This window comes from Dermacentor silvarum, chromosome 10 (assembly GCF_013339745.2).
Source record: "Dermacentor silvarum isolate Dsil-2018 chromosome 10, BIME_Dsil_1.4, whole genome shotgun sequence".
Classification (NCBI taxonomy): domain Eukaryota; kingdom Metazoa; phylum Arthropoda; class Arachnida; order Ixodida; family Ixodidae; genus Dermacentor; species Dermacentor silvarum.
The window spans coordinates 144,174,052-144,192,811 of NC_051163.1; the positions used below are offsets into that span (position 1 = coordinate 144,174,052).

The 18,760-nt window shown below is 49.1% G+C and overlaps 1 protein-coding gene across 1 annotated transcript in view; it reads left to right on the forward strand.

Moving 5' to 3' along the window:
- Positions 1-18,760, forward strand: part of LOC119431026 (calcium-dependent secretion activator-like) — a 629,635-nt gene that overhangs the window by 287,832 nt on the left and 323,043 nt on the right. The window contains exons 15-16 of the mRNA XM_049657435.1: positions 5,420-5,521; positions 7,887-7,950. Coding sequence (XP_049513392.1) covers positions 5,420-5,521; positions 7,887-7,950 — 166 coding nt within the window. The remainder of the gene's footprint in view (positions 1-5,419; positions 5,522-7,886; positions 7,951-18,760) is intronic.

Here is an 18,760-nt window from a genome sequence, read left to right on the forward strand (position 1 = left end):
ATTCATGGTGTTTTGTGAACTTTTTTTGCGGTATTGTGAACGTATTCAGTTTTGATGTTTATACGGAACATCTATGCGCCAAAACCAATTTTAGCGCCTCAACGCGTCATAGACACCATTCTTAGATAGCAAATATGGATCTCAAAGGCCATGCTTTTACTGGCGGAAACCGAAAATACGTCATAGGTGTTGCCCCGGGCACTTTGGGTGGCCAATCCCATCGTCAGTCAAGCCACCAAGCCAAGCGACATGAAAAGTCACCATGGCCGCTCGGGCTGGCAGTTCGCAACGCATGATGCGGGAACGGTCCCACAGTTGTGACGCAACAGCGGGGTTACCAATGCATTGGGTCCTATGGTAGCTATCCGGGACCGGCCGAAAACGACGTAACAGCCGGGAAAACGCAGCACCCGGGAATGTAACAACGGGGTTCTACTGTATAATGGATGTGTAGCAAGACTACACTGAATGGTTTGGAAATGTTCGGTAAACTTGGTCAGTTAATACTGGAGAAGTCAGAGTCGCTGTTGGGAGCATTCATGGTGTTTTGTGAACTTTTTTTGCGGTATTGTGAACGTGCAAAGTGATCAAGGCTAGACATTATTAACATAATTGGGATATACATTTATTTCTTTTTATTTTAGTGCAATAACCCTATGCTGAATGTTTTGAATATTTTCGGCGAACTTTACTTAGTCTATACTGATGAAATCTCAGCCGCTGTTGTAAGCGTTCATTTTGTGTTGTGATCTTGAAAGGTTATCAAGGCTAGACATTTGTATTATAATTGTGATATACATTTATTTATTGTAAGTGCAATAAAACTAGTCATTTTTGTAAATGGTAGAGTAACGAAATCCTACTTTGGATCTTATTTTGAGTCCTTGAAAAACCTGTGACAGGTTCTGGAAAGTCCTGCAATATCCTTGAATTTTTACCTTGGAAACCTGTACGAACCCTGGATCGTCGGCTCCCCTCGCGTGTTTTCACTCGTACATACGGCGCATGGCCACGGTGTTATCGCCCTTGGACTTTATATGAAACAACCCGGCGATGGCAAAAATGCGACTGGAGTGTTCATATGATTGCTATCGCAATAAAATGCACTGGAGTGTCCATATAATTGCTATCGTAATACAAGTAGTTTGGAATAGTTTTACGCTATACCAGCCCAAAGTTTACTGCAGCTATCTGGGCCTGCGGTGACATGTGGTGACCCAGAAATTATTTTACCGCGTCGATTGGACTGCATAATTTGAGAACATTTTCCGCTATCACCATGAGTGTAGGCGCGGGAATGTATAGTTTGATCGTAGCACCACCAATGTTTTCGGCTTTGCAGAAAAGCATGCGCCGTGCCACCGCTCGACCGACTCTTCCATACTCTTGTACGCGATAACTACAAAGCGCGATTCTACTATGCACTTCGTGTTGGTTTATTCTGTGTTTCGTCGTAGTTTACAAGTGCGCTGCAATATTCCGTTGTTCCACCAAAATTCAGATTCGGTTGCTTTCCAAACTGCTCCAAAATTCAATTTTGTCTGCTCCAAATTGCTCCAAATCACAGTTTTACTTGCTCTAAAAATTGCTCCCAAATGACTTTGGGCAGTCCCACCCCTGGAAAAGGATTAATGACATAGAGTCTGGCCAGGTGTTTCTGACTGATGCTAGAGTCTTGCTGAAAACATAACAAAGTGTCAGCTGTCAATGAAAAAATTATACGATGTAAAAGGCAACATCTGAGGAGCTTCACTCAACTTGAAATAAACTAATTACACCACACTGTGTGAACAGGTTTGTTGTCTTCATTTAAATTAAAGGGAAACTCATGTATGTAGAGGCAGAGCAACATTCAGGGGTGGGCCTCCTGTGCCAATTGTGCCATTTTGATACAAACGCAGATTCCTGCGCCAAGCTGTGCCAAACACAAAAAATAGACCGAAAGTACGCCACTCTGCGCCAGAACGGGTTCGTCACGTGTGCCCCGGCAGTGGCCGCGAACAGCGAGCGCATTCGTTCTCCGAAAAAAAGTGCGGGCTTTCACATTTTGCAGACCGCGCGACGGGCTCGTGGTTTTCGTGTTTTTAACACAGGACCTTTTGGCGCTTCCGGCAAGTGGCCACTCTCTTCTGTTGTCACTGCTGTCGGAACAGCCAGGGCGGCTGTATTTATAGAGTGTACTAGAAAACGGTTGAGTGGGCTGATCCCTAGCCGAGACGCAAAATAACGAAAAGCAGGCACTGCAAGCGAACTAGATATTAGGAAGGCGCACGCTGCTGCGGGTTCGGCGGGCGGCCGTCTCTGTTTCCAAGGCCAGTATACCGTAAAAATATTTCAATCTGTTTTTATGCCCACATCGACGAGGCCCGAGACATTGCGAGGGGCTAGTACAGTGGAACCCCGCTGTTACGTTCCCGGGTGCTGCGTTTGCCCGGCTGTTACGTCGTTTTCGGCCGGTCCCGGCACAACTCTCATAGAACCCAATGCATTGGTAACCCCGCTGTTACGTCGCAACTGTGGGACCGTTCCCGCATCATACATTGCGAACTGCCACACTGCGCCGGCCCGAGCGGCCATTGTGACTTTTCATGTCGCTTGGCTTGGTTGCTTGACGATGGCATTGGCCGCCCAAAGTGCTGGGGGCAACATTTATTACGTATTTTCGGTTTCCGCCAGCAAAAGTATGGCCTTTGATATCCGCTTTTGCTATCTAAAGATGGTGTCTATGACGCGTTGCGGCCCTAAAATTGGTTTTGGCTCATAGCTAGATGTTCCGTATAAAGTCCAAGGGCGATAACGCCGTCGCCGCGCGCCGTATGCTTTCTTTCGCGCGCGAGACGCAGTCGTCGGCTCCCCTCGCACGCTTTCACTCGCACATACAGCATACGTCGCCGCGCGCCGTATGCTGTATGTGCGAGTGAAAGCGTGCGAGGGGAGCCGCGCGGCCGTATGCTGAATGTGCGAGTGAAAGCATGCGAGGGGAGCCGACGACCGCGTCTCGCGCGCGAAAGAAAAGCAGGGAGGAAGCGCGCCTCCTTCCGTTGCGCTCGAGGCACCAGCGAGGGAGCGATCGAGGGGGTAGCGGGCAGCGTTGTGCTCTGGCATCATACTGCGCGGCGGCGCGCGTGCGGTCCCGCGGGCCGTATCTTGAAAGCGATCTGCGTGGGGGCAGATTCTACGCAGTGTAGGTGCATCGGCGGCTCGTGGCTTTGTGCGTGCTGCGTGTTCTCGGCGCTCAGTTTGGGTTGAAGCGATAGACAACAGCACGAAGGTCACTTCGCTCGCTTCTGCAGCGGCGCCCGCGCTCATCGAGTGTGATGTGTTCATGTTTGCCTGTGGGCGCTTACACCATGTTTGTTAATTAGTTAATAACCGAATGTTTACAAGTTTATACAGACGATAAAACTACTATTCTTACTTTGTATAGCTCATCGCAATCGATATTTCGGCTGTCGGGCGAAACTACTTTTTGTCGCACGTAAGAATGAAAGTAATATTGTGTGCAGTTCAACACTACTCCCATTTCTCAATTTTTCCTGTTTCCTGGCTCTTGCGTTTCCCGGCTCTTACTTTTTTTTTTTACGGTCCCGTGAAAAACGTAACAGCAGGGTTCTACTGTAGCAGATTTGGAAGGCGCAGTTTCGCCCGAAAGGCAAAGCATCGATTGCGATAGCAGCTATACGAAGTAAGGATAGTAGTTTTATCGGCCGTGTAAACTTGTAAACATTTGCTTACTAACTAAATGAATAAGCATTATGTCACAAACATCAACTCGACGACCATGGAAACTGAGGCAGCAGCAGCGACCTTCGCGCTTCAACTCGAGATGGGCGGCACTGATTGCTTCCGGGATGGGGCCTTCCCTTCCCTCCAGCCACGAGCGAGACGGAGCCGCCTCACCCTCGCACGCTTTCACTCGTATACGGCACGCGGCGACAATATTATCCTACCTGGAATTTATACGGAACATCACGGTGACGGCAGAAATGTGCCTGTAGTGTCCATATAATTTATATCGCAATAAAGACATATTGGAATAGTTTTAAGTTATACAAACCCAGGGTTGATTGCGACTCTCAGGGTTTGCGGTGACATATGGTGACCCAGAATTTATGTGAGCGTTGATTGGACCGTCATAATTTGAGAACATTTTTCGCTATCATCATGAGCATCGGCGCGGGAATATATAGTTCGATTGTAGATCCACCGCTGTTTTCGGCTTTGCAGGGAAAACAAACACCGTGCCGTCGCTCGACCCACTCTTCCTTATTCTAGTACGCTATAGCTACAAAGCGTGCTTCTACTACGCGCCTTGCGTTAGTTTATTCTCTGTTTCATCGTGGTTTCCAAGTGTTCTGCCATATTCAATTATTCCACTAAAATTTAGATTGGCCTGCTCCAAACTGCTCCAAAATGAAATTTACTCTGCTCCAAGTTACTCCAAAATGCAATTTTGTCTGCTCCAGACTACTCCAAAACACAATTTTACTTGCTCCAAAAATTGTTCCGAAGTGACTTTGGGCAATCCCACCCATGAACATTGCTTTACAGCAAGCAAATACTTTCTGGAATTACGCTTGTCAATTTAAGTGTTTGAAATAGTTTAGGACGTGTCCAGCAGCTGGAATTTATTAGCGCCAATGTGCTCCGAAATCTGTATCTGGATGCTCCGAACTGATCCAAAATTAGGATTTTGCTGCTCCAAAAATTGCTCCAATTGTCAGTTCGTCAGTGGCACCACTGAGTTTGGAATAGCTTTACGTTATAGTGCCCCCGGACAAGGACAGAAAGATGAGAACACGCGCTGTTGTCGAGGCCCAAAGAATTAGACTGTAACAAGGTTTGAGACCGGGATAGTTGGTGTTCCACGTTGCTGTGAATTACAGCACCCACTGGAACAAAGACAGTGCTATCAGTGTTGCCTTTTGTGCTCATTTAATTTAAGTGGTGACCATCTAACGATATGCTGAGATTTGGTACACACGCAGGCTGGTTATGTTCCACAGATTGATTTTGCAATCATGCCAGCACTGATATGTGTTACCCTGATTTTGTTTTAAATCGCCCTGTTAGATATTTTAGACCATACTAACCGACTAACAATGTGCAATACTAATTTATTGATGCATGATTATGGCAAATGTATTGCTCCACACTATGTGGCCTCTGAAAACACACTCTTGCATGCCTTGTGCATAACCAGCATGCATCTGTGTTGTCTCAGCATGGGAGCACATGCCAAGGCATAGATGCTCATCTGCACTTGTGCGTTTAACCACATGAGGACATGCAGGAACAACAGAATGAAAGACAGCTTTGTGAAGCTTATTATAAGCACACTGAAGGTGCTGAAATGCTTCATGACTCCACAGTGCATGACAGTGTGACTTGACCATTGCCCCCCCCTCCGCCCCCTCAGGCCTGATGGCATCGGCACCGTCACCGTCGAGGAAAAGGACATGTTCGCTCAGGTCAGGGAGCGCCTGCGCATTCTTCTGGAACACCAGATTACCCACTTCCGGTGAGACATTGCCACCTCACTTTCCTTCTGCAGAAGGCCCCTTGTGTCCTCATGTCCTCATTAGCAGTGAACACATTCCGTTTTTTTTGCACACTTTACACCGGGCTATGTTTTTTTACCTATGCTGGCTACAGAGTCTAGCTAGTGTAGGAATTTGCTTTTTTTTTTTTTTTTACTTGGTGTAGAAAAGTGTAGCCCTACAAGAAGCAGCTTTTTATAGCTGTAGTGTAGCATGAAAACTAGACTTTCTACACTGAAGTTTCGATGAGTGTAGGCAGCAGACAACAAATAAGCAGGCTGGCATTGCAAACGCATGGTGCCATTTTGCCTGATACTGTTGGTGCTGCTATAGCGACAATAGTGAATATTCACTGCAAGGAAGGTAGCCAAGTGCTGGCGTGACCATGTGTCACAGAGGAAGTTGGGCTAATCTTCCAAGAAGATATAAAGTTATCTTACTCTCGCATGGTGCAGGCTGTTTCAGACTCCGTGCTATATTATACGCATTGAGAAGTTGTCTTCGTGCATTGAGCATTCACAATGTATTTCGTGGCAGTTTGTCTAGATTTGATGATAAAAGAAAACTCGTACATTGCTGTTTAGTTTCAGGCAAGGGCATATATGCAGCCAGTAAGTGCGAAGTTGGGCGAAGTGCGGAGTCGGGCGCTTTTCGTCTGCTGATGCATAAGACGACGCGCTGCCTGCTCTGATTGGCTACAGCCCAGCGTGCCAAATGCAGCAAACTCTGCCCGGTACTACACTTGTCTATACGAACCTGCGTGAAGCGTAGGTAAAAAAAAACAAAAATAGCCCTAGTGTCTTCCAGTTGAAAACAACCTTAAACCTCATATTTCATTAAAGTGAGCTCTAGGCAGTGTGTAGGCAGCTTTTTTCATCGCCTGCACTCGACGAAGGCACGAGGATAAATTGGCCAACAAAAGCAAACATGCCATTCCAGTGTGCCACAGGTGTTGCTGGCCGGAGTGAAAGGATGGGCAGATTTCATAACTAGCAGCCACTTGAGACCATCTGGTGAACACGGGAGGCCGTCACGAATGACCAAGTGCACACTGAGATGATGCAGCACTCGAGATATCGCAAGTGTGTTAGAGAGAATGGCATGAAGCGATGCGACTTGTGTGCTCATAAGGTTGGCAATGCACCCATTCTTCATCGTTTCAGGCTGCGTATTTGTTTGCGATTGGGCTAATTTTGTGTGGTGGCCAAGCTCTTGTCAGAGCAGTGTGGAAGACCAGTGATCTTTGCTGCACCTTGTTGGGACTAGGTCATTCATCGTTTACTCACTTTTCTGTGTCCACTTGTGATTACCTGCTCTTCTACGTCTTTGCAAGATATTGTGGGTATTGCAACAGAGCGATTCAGTACACAGCCATCACCAGCATCAGAATGAGTTGTCACTGCTCACTTGGCTAAAATTTTGCATTTTTACCTTTTCGTTGTGCACCATTGTCATCGAGATACCCGTATGCGCCCCGAAACGTTTCATTTATTACACTTTTACTTCTTGGCGAGTGTTATTCCGCTATGTTCATTCCTCGCCAGATGGGTTTCCATCGAACTCTGGACCACCTTAATTTGCAACAGGCCGCACTCGGGTGATAAGGAAGGAGGAGGGCACAAGACTGTAGCCATGACCTCGCTGCAGCATCAACGCCTGGGTATTCCTCAAACATGGCTTCTGTTTTTTAGGTTGAGCACCCTGTGTTCCCCACAGGTGATGCTAGGCTGTTGGCTCACACGACGCCCGTTTTTGTAGACAGATTACCAATGCTTGGGAATTGAACTCATGCATTTAGAGGGTATTTTCAACAGCTTAAGAACTGGAACAGAATGAGCTATGTGAACTGCCTAAGCAGTGCCTGGAAGCCACCCGACTAATTGATTGAATCTTAAACTTACTGCTGAGCTAGTTGGTAACTCATTATGGCAAAAACAAGCACACCTGCACTCACGCAATCGCACCAAAAAGACCCCCAGACACAACGCCTTTGTCTGGGGGTCTTTTTGGTGTGACTGCATGTGTGTGGATGTGTTTTCTGCGCTCTAACTTGTTTTACCATAATAATTGCATCTGCTTTCACATAAGTAGCATAAGCATTTATAAAAAAGCAAATTTCAAGATTGGGCCATAAGAGATGCAGAGCATTATTACTTGATTTCATCAGTATTATGCTACAAATAAATGCAATGAAGCCTGGAAATTTGCTGCGGACTTTGGTTCCATCTTGACAAAGCCATGTGAGGTGCACATTGCCGGCCATTTGAATGTGTAGCGGATATCTTCTCCTTTTCTCCAGGCTGAGAAAACAAAGCCAGACTGTGCTATATCGAGTGCTGTGTGCAGGTACTGTTTTCCATTTGGGAGGCCGGAGGGCGCCCTCAAGGCTACTCTGTCCCTGCTCGAAAGGGTGAGTGAATTATGCACAATCAGCCTGTATAGGTCGGCACATAGCATGGCTTCCGACTGTGAGTGTGCTAAATCTGTCGAAAGAATTGCCTTTCTAGGAGCTGTGATTTCGTGATATTTATTTATTCAATAGTGCAGGCACAATGGCCCAAGTGAGACCTGCAAACAAGATACAGAATACACGTCTAGCATTTGCAAAATATACCTATAATCAGATTAATGCATTTGATAAAAGCATCAACAACTGTAGTGACATAAAATATATATTGTGGATCCCACGCACTGTGAGAATCAACGTTATGCAAAGTTTTCCAGGTAGCTGGCTGTTCAGCATCGTTTGGATGTTCTGCAGAGAAATATGTACCAGACATATATATATATAATATAATATTTAATGTATGTGTGAGTGCGTGTGTGAAAACAGCAGCGAGATGATGACGACAGCCAGGACAATATTATGATGGCATAATAATGGAGTGGCTTGCCAAGCGCTAGCTGCTCAAGTGTGCCACTTCTGCGGGGGCGCCATTGCACAGCAGTTGCATCTTCGACGCTCCACCCTTTGTCATTTGGCATGTCTGCTGATTTTCTGCTTTAGCACTGCCGACCTAAGAGCCGACTTCCTGAAAAACGTGCATACTTCCTGCGAATCTCGGGAATGCTGCAAGAACAACAGAGTGCAAGGTTTAAAGAATGACTACCACATAAAGGGCCGCAGGGTATTTCTGCTGGATTCTTATAGCTTGAATGAGCCATTCAAGTGGTTAGACATGTTTGTAGCCCCATCAGATCCTTGTCCGCAGATGTAGGCACTGTTTATGCCTCTGTCCTTGGGAAGTTTCAGAAGCGTAGACGCAAGGCCTTGTGCAGACGAATGCTAGAAAATCTTTCGGGCAAAGTACCGTTCAAAAGGTACCCGACTCACGCTGACATTTGCTCCGTGCCTACAGAAGTGAAAAGAAAGAAAACAAAGTGTTGTAGTCAATTGAAATACAGTCAAGACCACTTATCCCCGCAGGGGCGTCAAGAGGCGTTTGGTGTTTGCAACACCATGTACCCAAGCACATGGGGGTTGCCCATGTGTGCGGCTTAGCCGTGTCCGGAGGAAAGAGGGTCCTGGGGGTTGAGCCGATGCTGGGTGTTTGGACCTTAGAGGCCCCTCGGCGAAGGCAACACCCCTCTTCGGCCTCTGCTTTACGTAGACGGCATCCCCGGACTGACCCACCCGGGGGAAATCGGTGGTCGCCTTTTCCTGTCCCTCCCCTTAATCTTTTGCTTTCCTATCAACTTACCTTTCTGTCCCGTCATCTCCTTCCCAAATTTTCTGTCTCTCCCAGGTGGCTTGGGTTCACCTGGTGCGGTATATCCAACCTTGAGTATGGTGCATTGGGTTATAGCAGCAATGCATGGCTGGCCTGTGCACGTCATTGCTCTGTCAAACTTGTAGCGTCCCCTTGTTGGGCTCTGTGGTGGGTGGCTGCCATTGCTGCCAAAGCAACTACATCCAGCATGCATAGAGCATCATTTCCTTTGCTACCAGATCGTACCGCTGCAAAGCGTGTACGTACCGAAGTCTTCCTCAACTTTTTTGCTCCACGCAAAGAATCTTTTCCACAATATCATGTTATCCACAGTGATAAATCTGACAAGCCCGTAAGAGTTATATCACCTTTCCTTGTATCTAAATCCCTGACGAACACCATTGAACCAGGCTATAAAGCTAGCAAAATGGCAAGCAGTGACCTCCTCCTTGAGGTTCGTGACAAACTGCGACATGAAAAGCTTGCAAATCTCACAGCCTTTGCTGACATCCCAATAACAATGACCCCACATCGTTCCCTGAACACAGTCTGAGGCGTGATCTCAGATTCTGACCTGTTAGAACTAACCGAAGCACAACTATTGGAAGGCTGGCAAGGCCAGAAGGTCATTGAGGTAACAAGGATAAAAATCAGGCAAGCCAACAACGAAATTCGACCTGAAACATCTGATCATTACATTTGCCTCTAGTGTGCTACCAGAAACCCTCGAGACAGGCTATACTAAAATCTGTGTAAGACCTTACATTCCCCACCCTCGTCGATGTTTCGAGTGTCAGAAATATGGCTCACAAAGCTGCCAAAGTCAACTCACCTGCGCAAAATGTGGTGACAAAGAACACACTTCCGATAACTATTCTGGCACACCCCACTGTGTGAACTGCGAAGGTGACCACCCAGCATATTCCCTATCCTGTGAAACCTGGAAAAAAGAGAAAGAAGTAATTACATCAAAAATCAAAGAAAACATATCATTTCAAGAAGCACGAAAACATGTTTCTGTTTTTCATACCGCGAGGTATGCTGATGCGTTGCGTAAGAAGCCAGCGTTGCAGCAGACTCCGGCATCGGCCTGGCCCATAAACAGTGTGGCTGCGGCTGTACCACCAGCCCCCTTGGCGAAAGCAGCTGGCACTGCTTTGCCTTCCGTGAAGGGGGGCCCATCAACCTCCGGAATGGTAGCTCCAAAGGCCTCGTCCGACGTGTCGAGGCCTTCACGTCAATGTCCAGCGCCCCACAAGCGGCGATAGACATAACACCTATTCAGATAGCGCAGCCAGTGCCTAAGGAGCGGTGGGATTCTCTCAACCGCTCCAAAAAGACAAAACTCGCGTCACGGCGCCTGGAAAGGACCCCGTGAGCTAATAATCTTATACCTGTGTCACACGGGCACATTTGGAAGGCCTTCCAGTCGACGGCCTTCGAAATGCCACAACTCTATCGACTCGAAGGAGTTATCGCGCTGCTACACGGCACTTTTGAAAGGCCGTTGAGTGGTTCAGGCGTTTCTCGCAAAATTGTGTGGCGCTGCGGATTTTTATTTTCGTTTTCGTGTCAGCAAAAGTTAAACAACATTAAAACCACTTAAAAGCACTATAATTTCTTTTATATTTGCTGATACGGCGAAATGGCGGCGATATGATGGCAGCCGGCAGCACATGGAGTAGAGGGAGAGTGTACGAACACAAGCACGTCGCTGTTGTAGAGAGTATGTGCAGTTTGCACATATCAAGTGGCAGAAATACTTGATTGAATAATTAATAGCACTCATATATAGTATTTTTAGAGCATTTTGGTTTGATTTGTTCTTTCTAACCGTGAGTACGAGCACACTGTGAACGAGAGGGCATGTTCGCACTGTTTCCACTTTCGTTGCTCAAAGGCCATCGAGATTTCGATAGAGTTGTAGGGTTCTCCGTTGACTCGATAGACTATTGACTCGGCGGCCTTCGAAACCGCCCGTGTAGCAGCTCTAACTTGACCTTTGAGTCAATTGACTATCGGTTGGAAGGCCTTCCAAACGCCCGTCTGACACGGGTATTAGTCTCTTAAACATACAGCACAAACAGTTTTGTCATGTGGGGATGCGCGACTCTCACGCGTCCCCTGATGTTATTTTCCCTGCATAGCTCTTGTCTCCTGTAGTCCGGCTTCTCCGCGTGGCTAAGCGCCGCTGGCGGTCGTACTGTTTGCAGCGCATTGCGAGAGATGGCGCGAGTGTTGTGCTGCTAACAATACCTGACAGCGGGGGGGCTACGCGGGCACAAAAGGGAGAAGGCTGTTCCTATTTGGCTTGGGATCAGCGACCAACACGCACGAACGCTTCGCGCGTGCGCCGGCCCGATTCGCGGGACCGTCTCGCGAAGCTAAGAGCAGGACACCGGTATGGACGAACATGGATCGTTCGAACGCGCTACCGTTCGCGTGACCGTACACGTGAATGACTAGGTGATGGTGTCATAGCATGGGGCGAACATATTTGCTCGCTGTCGGGTCGCGGTGAGTCGGACTTCCTTGATTTGTCGCGCGCCCATTGGTTGTAATTCGGGTAGTGTGCATTGGTGTATGAAACGCGCAATAAATGCCCTTGTGATTGTTTGCACTACCGTATTGTCGTTCCTTTGTCCCAAGAGCATCCGTGAGACCCCACATCTGGCTGCCCAATGTGGGGCTCTTGGGGCATCGGACAATAAAAGTTTTGCTCGGTTCGAGACAACCTTTGTTTCAACCGAAGCGTAGTCCTAGCGTGGATTTTGATCGCTAGTGTCGGCGGCATGCTTTCTTGAGTGAGGCGATGGTCGCTGTAGCGTGTTCGAACTTTTCAACATGCTAAGCCTTTTCGCGGGTGTTTTGTTGAAGTACACTCGTCGGTACGAGAGCCACGTGGTCTGCATCCTGGGAGAGCGAGGCCTAGTGCCCGCGGAGCATTGGCAAGCCTGAAGCGAGTAAGTACGGAAGCCTCGTGGGTGGTCCGAATTTCTTATATAAATAGCTTCTTCTATCTCTTTGACTTCGGAAGCCGCGGCTCAGGGAGCCGGGTGGCCGCGGGCCACGGGTGCCGCTATGAGCTGACTGGTATTGCGGCCTGGCACCGGGCGCTCCGACACCGTCTGGGACGGTGGGCGCCGTCAATTCTGATGCTGTGTGCACTGAGCGGGGTAGGACCACCTCACAGAGCTAACGTCTCCTCGTGGCTGCCTGTTGTGCCCATTTTGGGTGATGTTTTTTTTTTTGGATGCGGGTTGTTGTCAAAGTAGCGACGCATTAGGCCTAAGGCTTAGCAAAGCTGCCTGTCGCACATTGAGGGACACAACCTGGTGGACCGTGGTGTGAGGTGTCGCACATTGCTTCCCTCATTAGTTCGCCTCGCACGAATTGAAATTCTCATTCGACTCAAGAAAGTAAGCTTTGTTCACGTGAACTTAGCATCTCCAATGCCGCCCGAAATTTTGCTAGCCGAATTGAACATCGTACCACGTGGGCAATGCGTATGCCGAATTCCTTTCCCTTGCACTACTTTAGTGTTTGTCGAGTGCGTTCAGTGTACGCAGCAAGAGTGGAGTCACCCCTGGTTTGCTGTCACCTGCACATCGTCTGCGCTGCTGCCCCGGACTAGAATCGAGTTCCCCAGGCGATGCAGATGCCTGTGGCCAGTTCAGCACAGCGATTTCGGCGGCCGCCTGTGTCCGGCTCGCTACCCTCGGCGGCTGGGAAAAGAGCCGGCAGTCACCAACGGCTACAGCGGCTCTCGCCGGCAGGGCGCGTCGGTGCGAGCGACGCTTGCTCATGCCGACTTCTGTGTCGCCATTTCCGGAGTCCTGGGCTGGAGTTGTGCCATCGAATCTGCAGATATGGTGCTGTGACCAACGGACGCCAGCGGTGAACCCCAGAGACAATGTCGGCTCGCATGTTGTGGATAACGTGTGGACATTTCCTCGACGCGGCCACTGTCGCATGTACTAACTTTTGTTTGCGACGCGCGTGCGCCGGCCCGTTTCGCGGGACCGTCTCGCAAGGCTAAGAGCAGGACACCGGTATGGACGAACACAGATCGTTCGAACGGGCTAACGTTCACGTGACCGTACACGTGAACGACTAGGCGATGGTGTCATAGCATGGGGGAACATATTTGCTCGCTGTTGGGTCGCGGTGAGTTGGACTTCCTTGATTTGTCCCATGTGAATGTTCAATTGGTTGTAATTCGACTAGTGTGCATTGGTGTATGAAAGGCGCAATAAATGCCCTTGTGATTGTTTGCACTACTGTATTGTCGTTCCTTTGTCCCAAGAGCATCCGTGAGACCCCACAGTCATCATGGATACACAAATACTCCAGTGGAATGTTAGAGGACTCCTTCATAACCTCGATGACATTACAGAACTCCTACACAAACATAACTCAAAGTTGCTGTGTGTTCAATAGACACATCTGAAACTCACGCACACAAACTTCCTTCGTCAGTATACTACCGTGTATTGTAAAGACCGAGACGACGCTGTTGCATCTTTCAGTGGTGTAGCAATAATTGCTGAAAAGTCGGTGGCTTGTTGACATGTGGCTCTTCAGACGGCCCTTGCGGCGATGTCAGTTCGGACCATTCCATTTAGCAAACTGGTAACTGTGTGTTCCATTTATATATCCCCCAATCATAATCTCGAAAAAACTGATTTTTATAACCTCATTGACCAGCTTCCCTAGCCTTACATTCTCGTAGGAGATTTTAATGCTCACAACACATGTGGGGAGACTCCCATTGTGACACGAGGGGACGACTCATTGAAAATTTTCTTTTGACCTTTAATGCGCGCCTGTTTAATAAGAAGGAGCCCACCTATTACAACTTCCTACACAACTTCTATTCATCAATAGAACTTGCGATTGGCTCTGCCGCTCTTCTGCCTGACTTATTAATGAAATGTAATTAAAAATCCTTTTGGAAGTGACCACTTCCCTGTAACCTTAAACTTAATATCACAGTATGACCACCGTCCTGATATTCCTTGATGAAAATTAGCATCTGCTAGCTGGGAGCATTTTAAAGAAGCAATTTATTTAACACAAGATTTTATTACCGAATTTAGCATAGTAGGATATTTTACCGCTTTTATACTTAATGCAACAGAAAAATGCATCCCACAGACAGATGGTAACTCATGTAAAAAACTAGTCCCTTGGTGGAATGATGACTGTAGCATGCAAGAAACAAAATAAAGCATGGGGCATTCACCGTCGATAACCTAATGTGGAGACCCTTAATGCATTCAAACAAATTAAATTGCAGGGAAGGAGGACTTGAAGGCAAGCAATGAGAGGAAGCTGGGAAAGGTTTCTCTGTGGCTATAATTGATACGCACAGGAGGCTAAAGTTTGGGACAGACTGAGAAGGGTCATTTATGCAGAAAATTCGTGTTCCCCAGGGAGGCGTCCTCAGCTGTACGCTCTTTATTGTGAAGGTGAACACGCTCCATCATTCACTACCTCCAGCCATTTTCTGTTCTGTTTACGTGGATGATGTACAGATAGGTTTCAAATCCATTAGCCTTGCAGTTCGAGAGGCATGTATATACACATATTGTTACGTGTGAGGAAAACGAAGACCGGTGAACGGGCTTGCGGTCCTGGGCTGGAAAATAGGAAGAGGACGACGCTGAGTGCATCAACCAGCCAGCCGCTCTTGCGCTCACCTTCGCGACCTAAAATAAACGGTTCCCTTCATCTGTAAGGTTTACAAACGGTCTCCTTCGCGCATAACAAAGTGGTGGAGGTGCGGGGTAAGCGCTCGCAACAAGCAGTATGTCATAGATGGCATCCACGACCCCACACATGCTGCCGTCCTGTCCGTGTATGCGTTAAAGACAGCGCCTGACGCTTTCGTCCGCAAAGCTTCAGTGCTACAGGACACAGCTAGACGGCGTTGGGAGCCGTGTGCTACTTCTCAAGCTCCCCTGCTGCAGAGTGGCAGCCCCTTCGTTGGTGACGCTAGCCACTGCACTAGTGACGGGTTGTGAGACACAAGAAAGCAAATGCGATACCAGAGCAGCACAAGGCCGTTGGTGCCAATTTGCGTCCACGGTATCGGAGAGCTGACGGCGCATGTAGACACGGGCGCTGACCGTTCAGCGCTGCTTTGGCAGCACGCACCTCCCACTCTCCAATGCTGGACTCGGGCACCCTTGCGATGCCTAGGGTGAAACGTACAGCCAGCAGGCACCATTGACCTGCAGCTGCATACAACCGCTGGTAGAAAGCATCTACATGCCCGTCTTCAACGACTTGGCTGCTGACATCATTCTTGGCGTGGACTACATCCTTTTCAACGACGTGCAACTGAATATTGGGGGTGGTAAAGTTATGCTGCACTCCACGACCTCCTGTGCGCCACCGACTAAGTCACAGAAAGGTGAGTCTTCCGGCAGGAAGACCCTTTCTAGCATTCTCAGGCAGCATTGTGCTCTGTTTGCTGACAACAGTACACAACTTCCCGGTACTGACTTGCTTGAGCACTGCATTCCGACACACAGTCACCCACCTATATGCGTACCAATGTGACGGTGTGCAGAATGCAAACGTTCTGTCATTGCCGAACAAGTAAGTGAGATGCTGACTGCTGACGTGATTAGACCGTCGTGTAGTCCTTGGGCCGCACCTGTTGTCACCGGTGAAAGACAAACATGTATACGTGTCAATACCCTCCCCTTAAAAAGCATCGTCCCGATGCTACAAACACGAAAGCGAAAAACAAAACCACGCGTACAGAAAGGGACAAAAATAAAGGACCTAAGTTCGTCAGCGGGCGTAGAAAGGCTTAAGACGCACCACGTGGATGACTTCAGGTCGTGCGCGGCGCCGCTGCGATTGCGAAATACCGTCTGGCACGGCCTCATATTCCATTGCGCCAATACGTCGGATGATCTTATATGGTCCGAAATAGCGACGTAAGAGTTTCTCGCTAAGTCCTCGTCGGCGTATCGGAGTCCAGACCCAAACACGGTCTCCGGGCTGGTACTCGACGTAGCGTCGTCGAAGATTGTAGTGTCGGCTGTCGGTTCTCAGCTGGTTCTTGATGCGCAGGCGGGCAAGCTGTTGACCTTCTTCGGCACGCTGCAAATAGGTGGCAACTGCGAGATTTTCTTCGTCGGAGACATCCGGTAGCATGGCGTCAAGCGTCGTTGCCGGTTTCCTTCCGTAGACCAGGTTGAACGGTGCCATGTGCGTCGTTTCTTGCATGGCCGTGTTGTATGCGAAAGTCACGTACGGAAGGATGGCATCCCACGTCTTGTGTTCGACGTCGACGTACATTGCCGGCATGTCGGCGATGGTCTTATTTAGGCGCTCGGTGAGGCCATTCGTCTGCGGGTGGTAGGCGTTGGTCCGGCGATGGCTTGTCTGGCTGTAGCGCAGGATGGCTTGAGTTAGTTCAGCCGTGAAGGCCGTACCTCTGTCGGTGATGAGGACTTCTGGGGCACCGTGACGAAGGAGGATGTTCTCAACGAAGAAACGGGCTACCTCGGCGGCACTGCCTTTGGGCAAGGCTTTTGTTTCGGCGTAGCGGGTGAGGTAGTCCGTAGCTACGACGATCCATTTATTCCCGGACGTCGACGTCGGAAAAGGCCTCGGTAAGTCCATCCCGATCTGCTGGAACGGTCGGCGAGGTGGCTCGATCGGCTGTAGAAGTCCGGCTGGCCTTGTCGGTGGTGTTTTGCGTCGCTGACAGTCTCGGCATGTCCTTACGTAATGGGCGACATCGGCAGAGAGGCGAGGCAAGTAGTATTTTTCTTGTATCCTCGCGAGCGTGCGGGAAAAACCGAGGTGTCCAGCCGTTGGGTCGTCATGGAGAGCTTGCAGAACCTCTGGACGCAATGGTAGTTGGCTTGGAGAGGCGAGAAGTTCTTCTTTAGGAGAATGTCGTTTTGGAAGAAAAATGACGCCAATCCTCGCCTGAACACCTTCGTCACAATGACGGTCTTGCCTTCCAGGTAGTCCACAAGGCGCCTTAGTTCGGGGTCGGCTCGCTGTTGTTCGGCGAATTCATCGGCACTGATGGGTCCCAAGAAAGTGTCGTCGTCCTGGTCGTCTTGTGGCGGCGGTTCGACGGGGGCGCGAGACAAGCAGTCGCCGTCAGAGTGCTTTCGCCCGGACTTGTAAACGATGGTGATGTCGAATACTTGAAGTCTAAGACTCCATCGTGTGAGGCGAGTTAGCTAGCGAACACAAGGCGTGGTGGTCGCTCACAACTTTAAAGGGCCTGTCATAGAGGTAGGGGCGAAACTTTAATGTAGCCCAGATGATGGCGAGGCACTCCTTTTCTGTTGTGGAATAATTTGCTTCCGCCTTCGATAGTGACCGGCTAGCGTAACTTACAACCCTTTCTAGTCCGTCAGTCCTCTGCAGAAGAACGGCGCCGAGTCCTACGCTGCTTGCGTCGGTGTGGACTTCGGTATCTGAGTTTTCATCGAAATGCGCAAGTATTGGCGGCAATTGCAGGCGTCGCTTCAGTTCTTCAAATGCTTAGACTTGCGGCATCTCCCACTTGAACTCGTCGTCGGCCTTCGTGAGGTACGTCAGTGGCACGGCGATCTGTGAAAAGTCCTTGACGAAGCGCCTGTAATAGGCGCACAGTCCAAGAAATCTATGCACTGCTTTCTTGTCGGCCAGCGGAGGAAAGTTGTAGACTGCTGCAGTTTTCTGAGGGTCGGGGCGCACTCCAGACTTGTTGAAGACGTGGCCCAAGAACAAGAGCCCCTCATGTGCGAAGCGGCACTTTTCTGGCTTTAACGTGAGTCCAGAGGTTTTGATTGCTTGAAGAACTGTTTCAAGGCGCCGCAGGTGTTCTTCGAAGCTTGAGGCAAACACAACGACGTCGTCCAAATAGACGAGGCAAGTCTGGCACTTCAAGCCTGCCAGTACTGTATCCATGACGCGTTGGAAAGTTGCAGGTGCTGAGCAAAGACCAAACGGCATGACCTTGAACTCCAACAGTCCATCTGGTGTTATAAAGGCAGTCTTCTCCCGGTCCCTCTCGTCGACTTCGATTTGCCAGTAGCTGGTTTTGAGGTCCATCGACGAAAAATACTTTGCGTCGTGGAGTCGATCCAAGGCATCGTCAATCCGTGGGAGGGGGTATACGTCCTTCTTCGTGATCTTGTTGAGGCGACGATAATCGATGCAGAAACGTAGGGTTCCATCCTTCTTCTTCACTACACCACGGGGGACACCCACGGACTCTTGGACGGCTGGATGATGTCGTCGCGTAGCATTTCGTCGACTTGTTGCCTTATGGCTTCGCGTTCGCACGCCGAAACTCGGTACGGGCTCTGACGAAGTGGGCGGACATTTTCGTCGGTTATGATGCGGTGCTTGGCGACAGGGGTTTGTCGAACTTTTGACGACGACGAGAAGCAGTCCTTGTATTGCAGGAGCAGAGCTTTTAGTTGTTCTTTCTTATGCCTGGGAAGGTTCTGATTGACGCCGAAAGTTCGTTCAGGTATTATA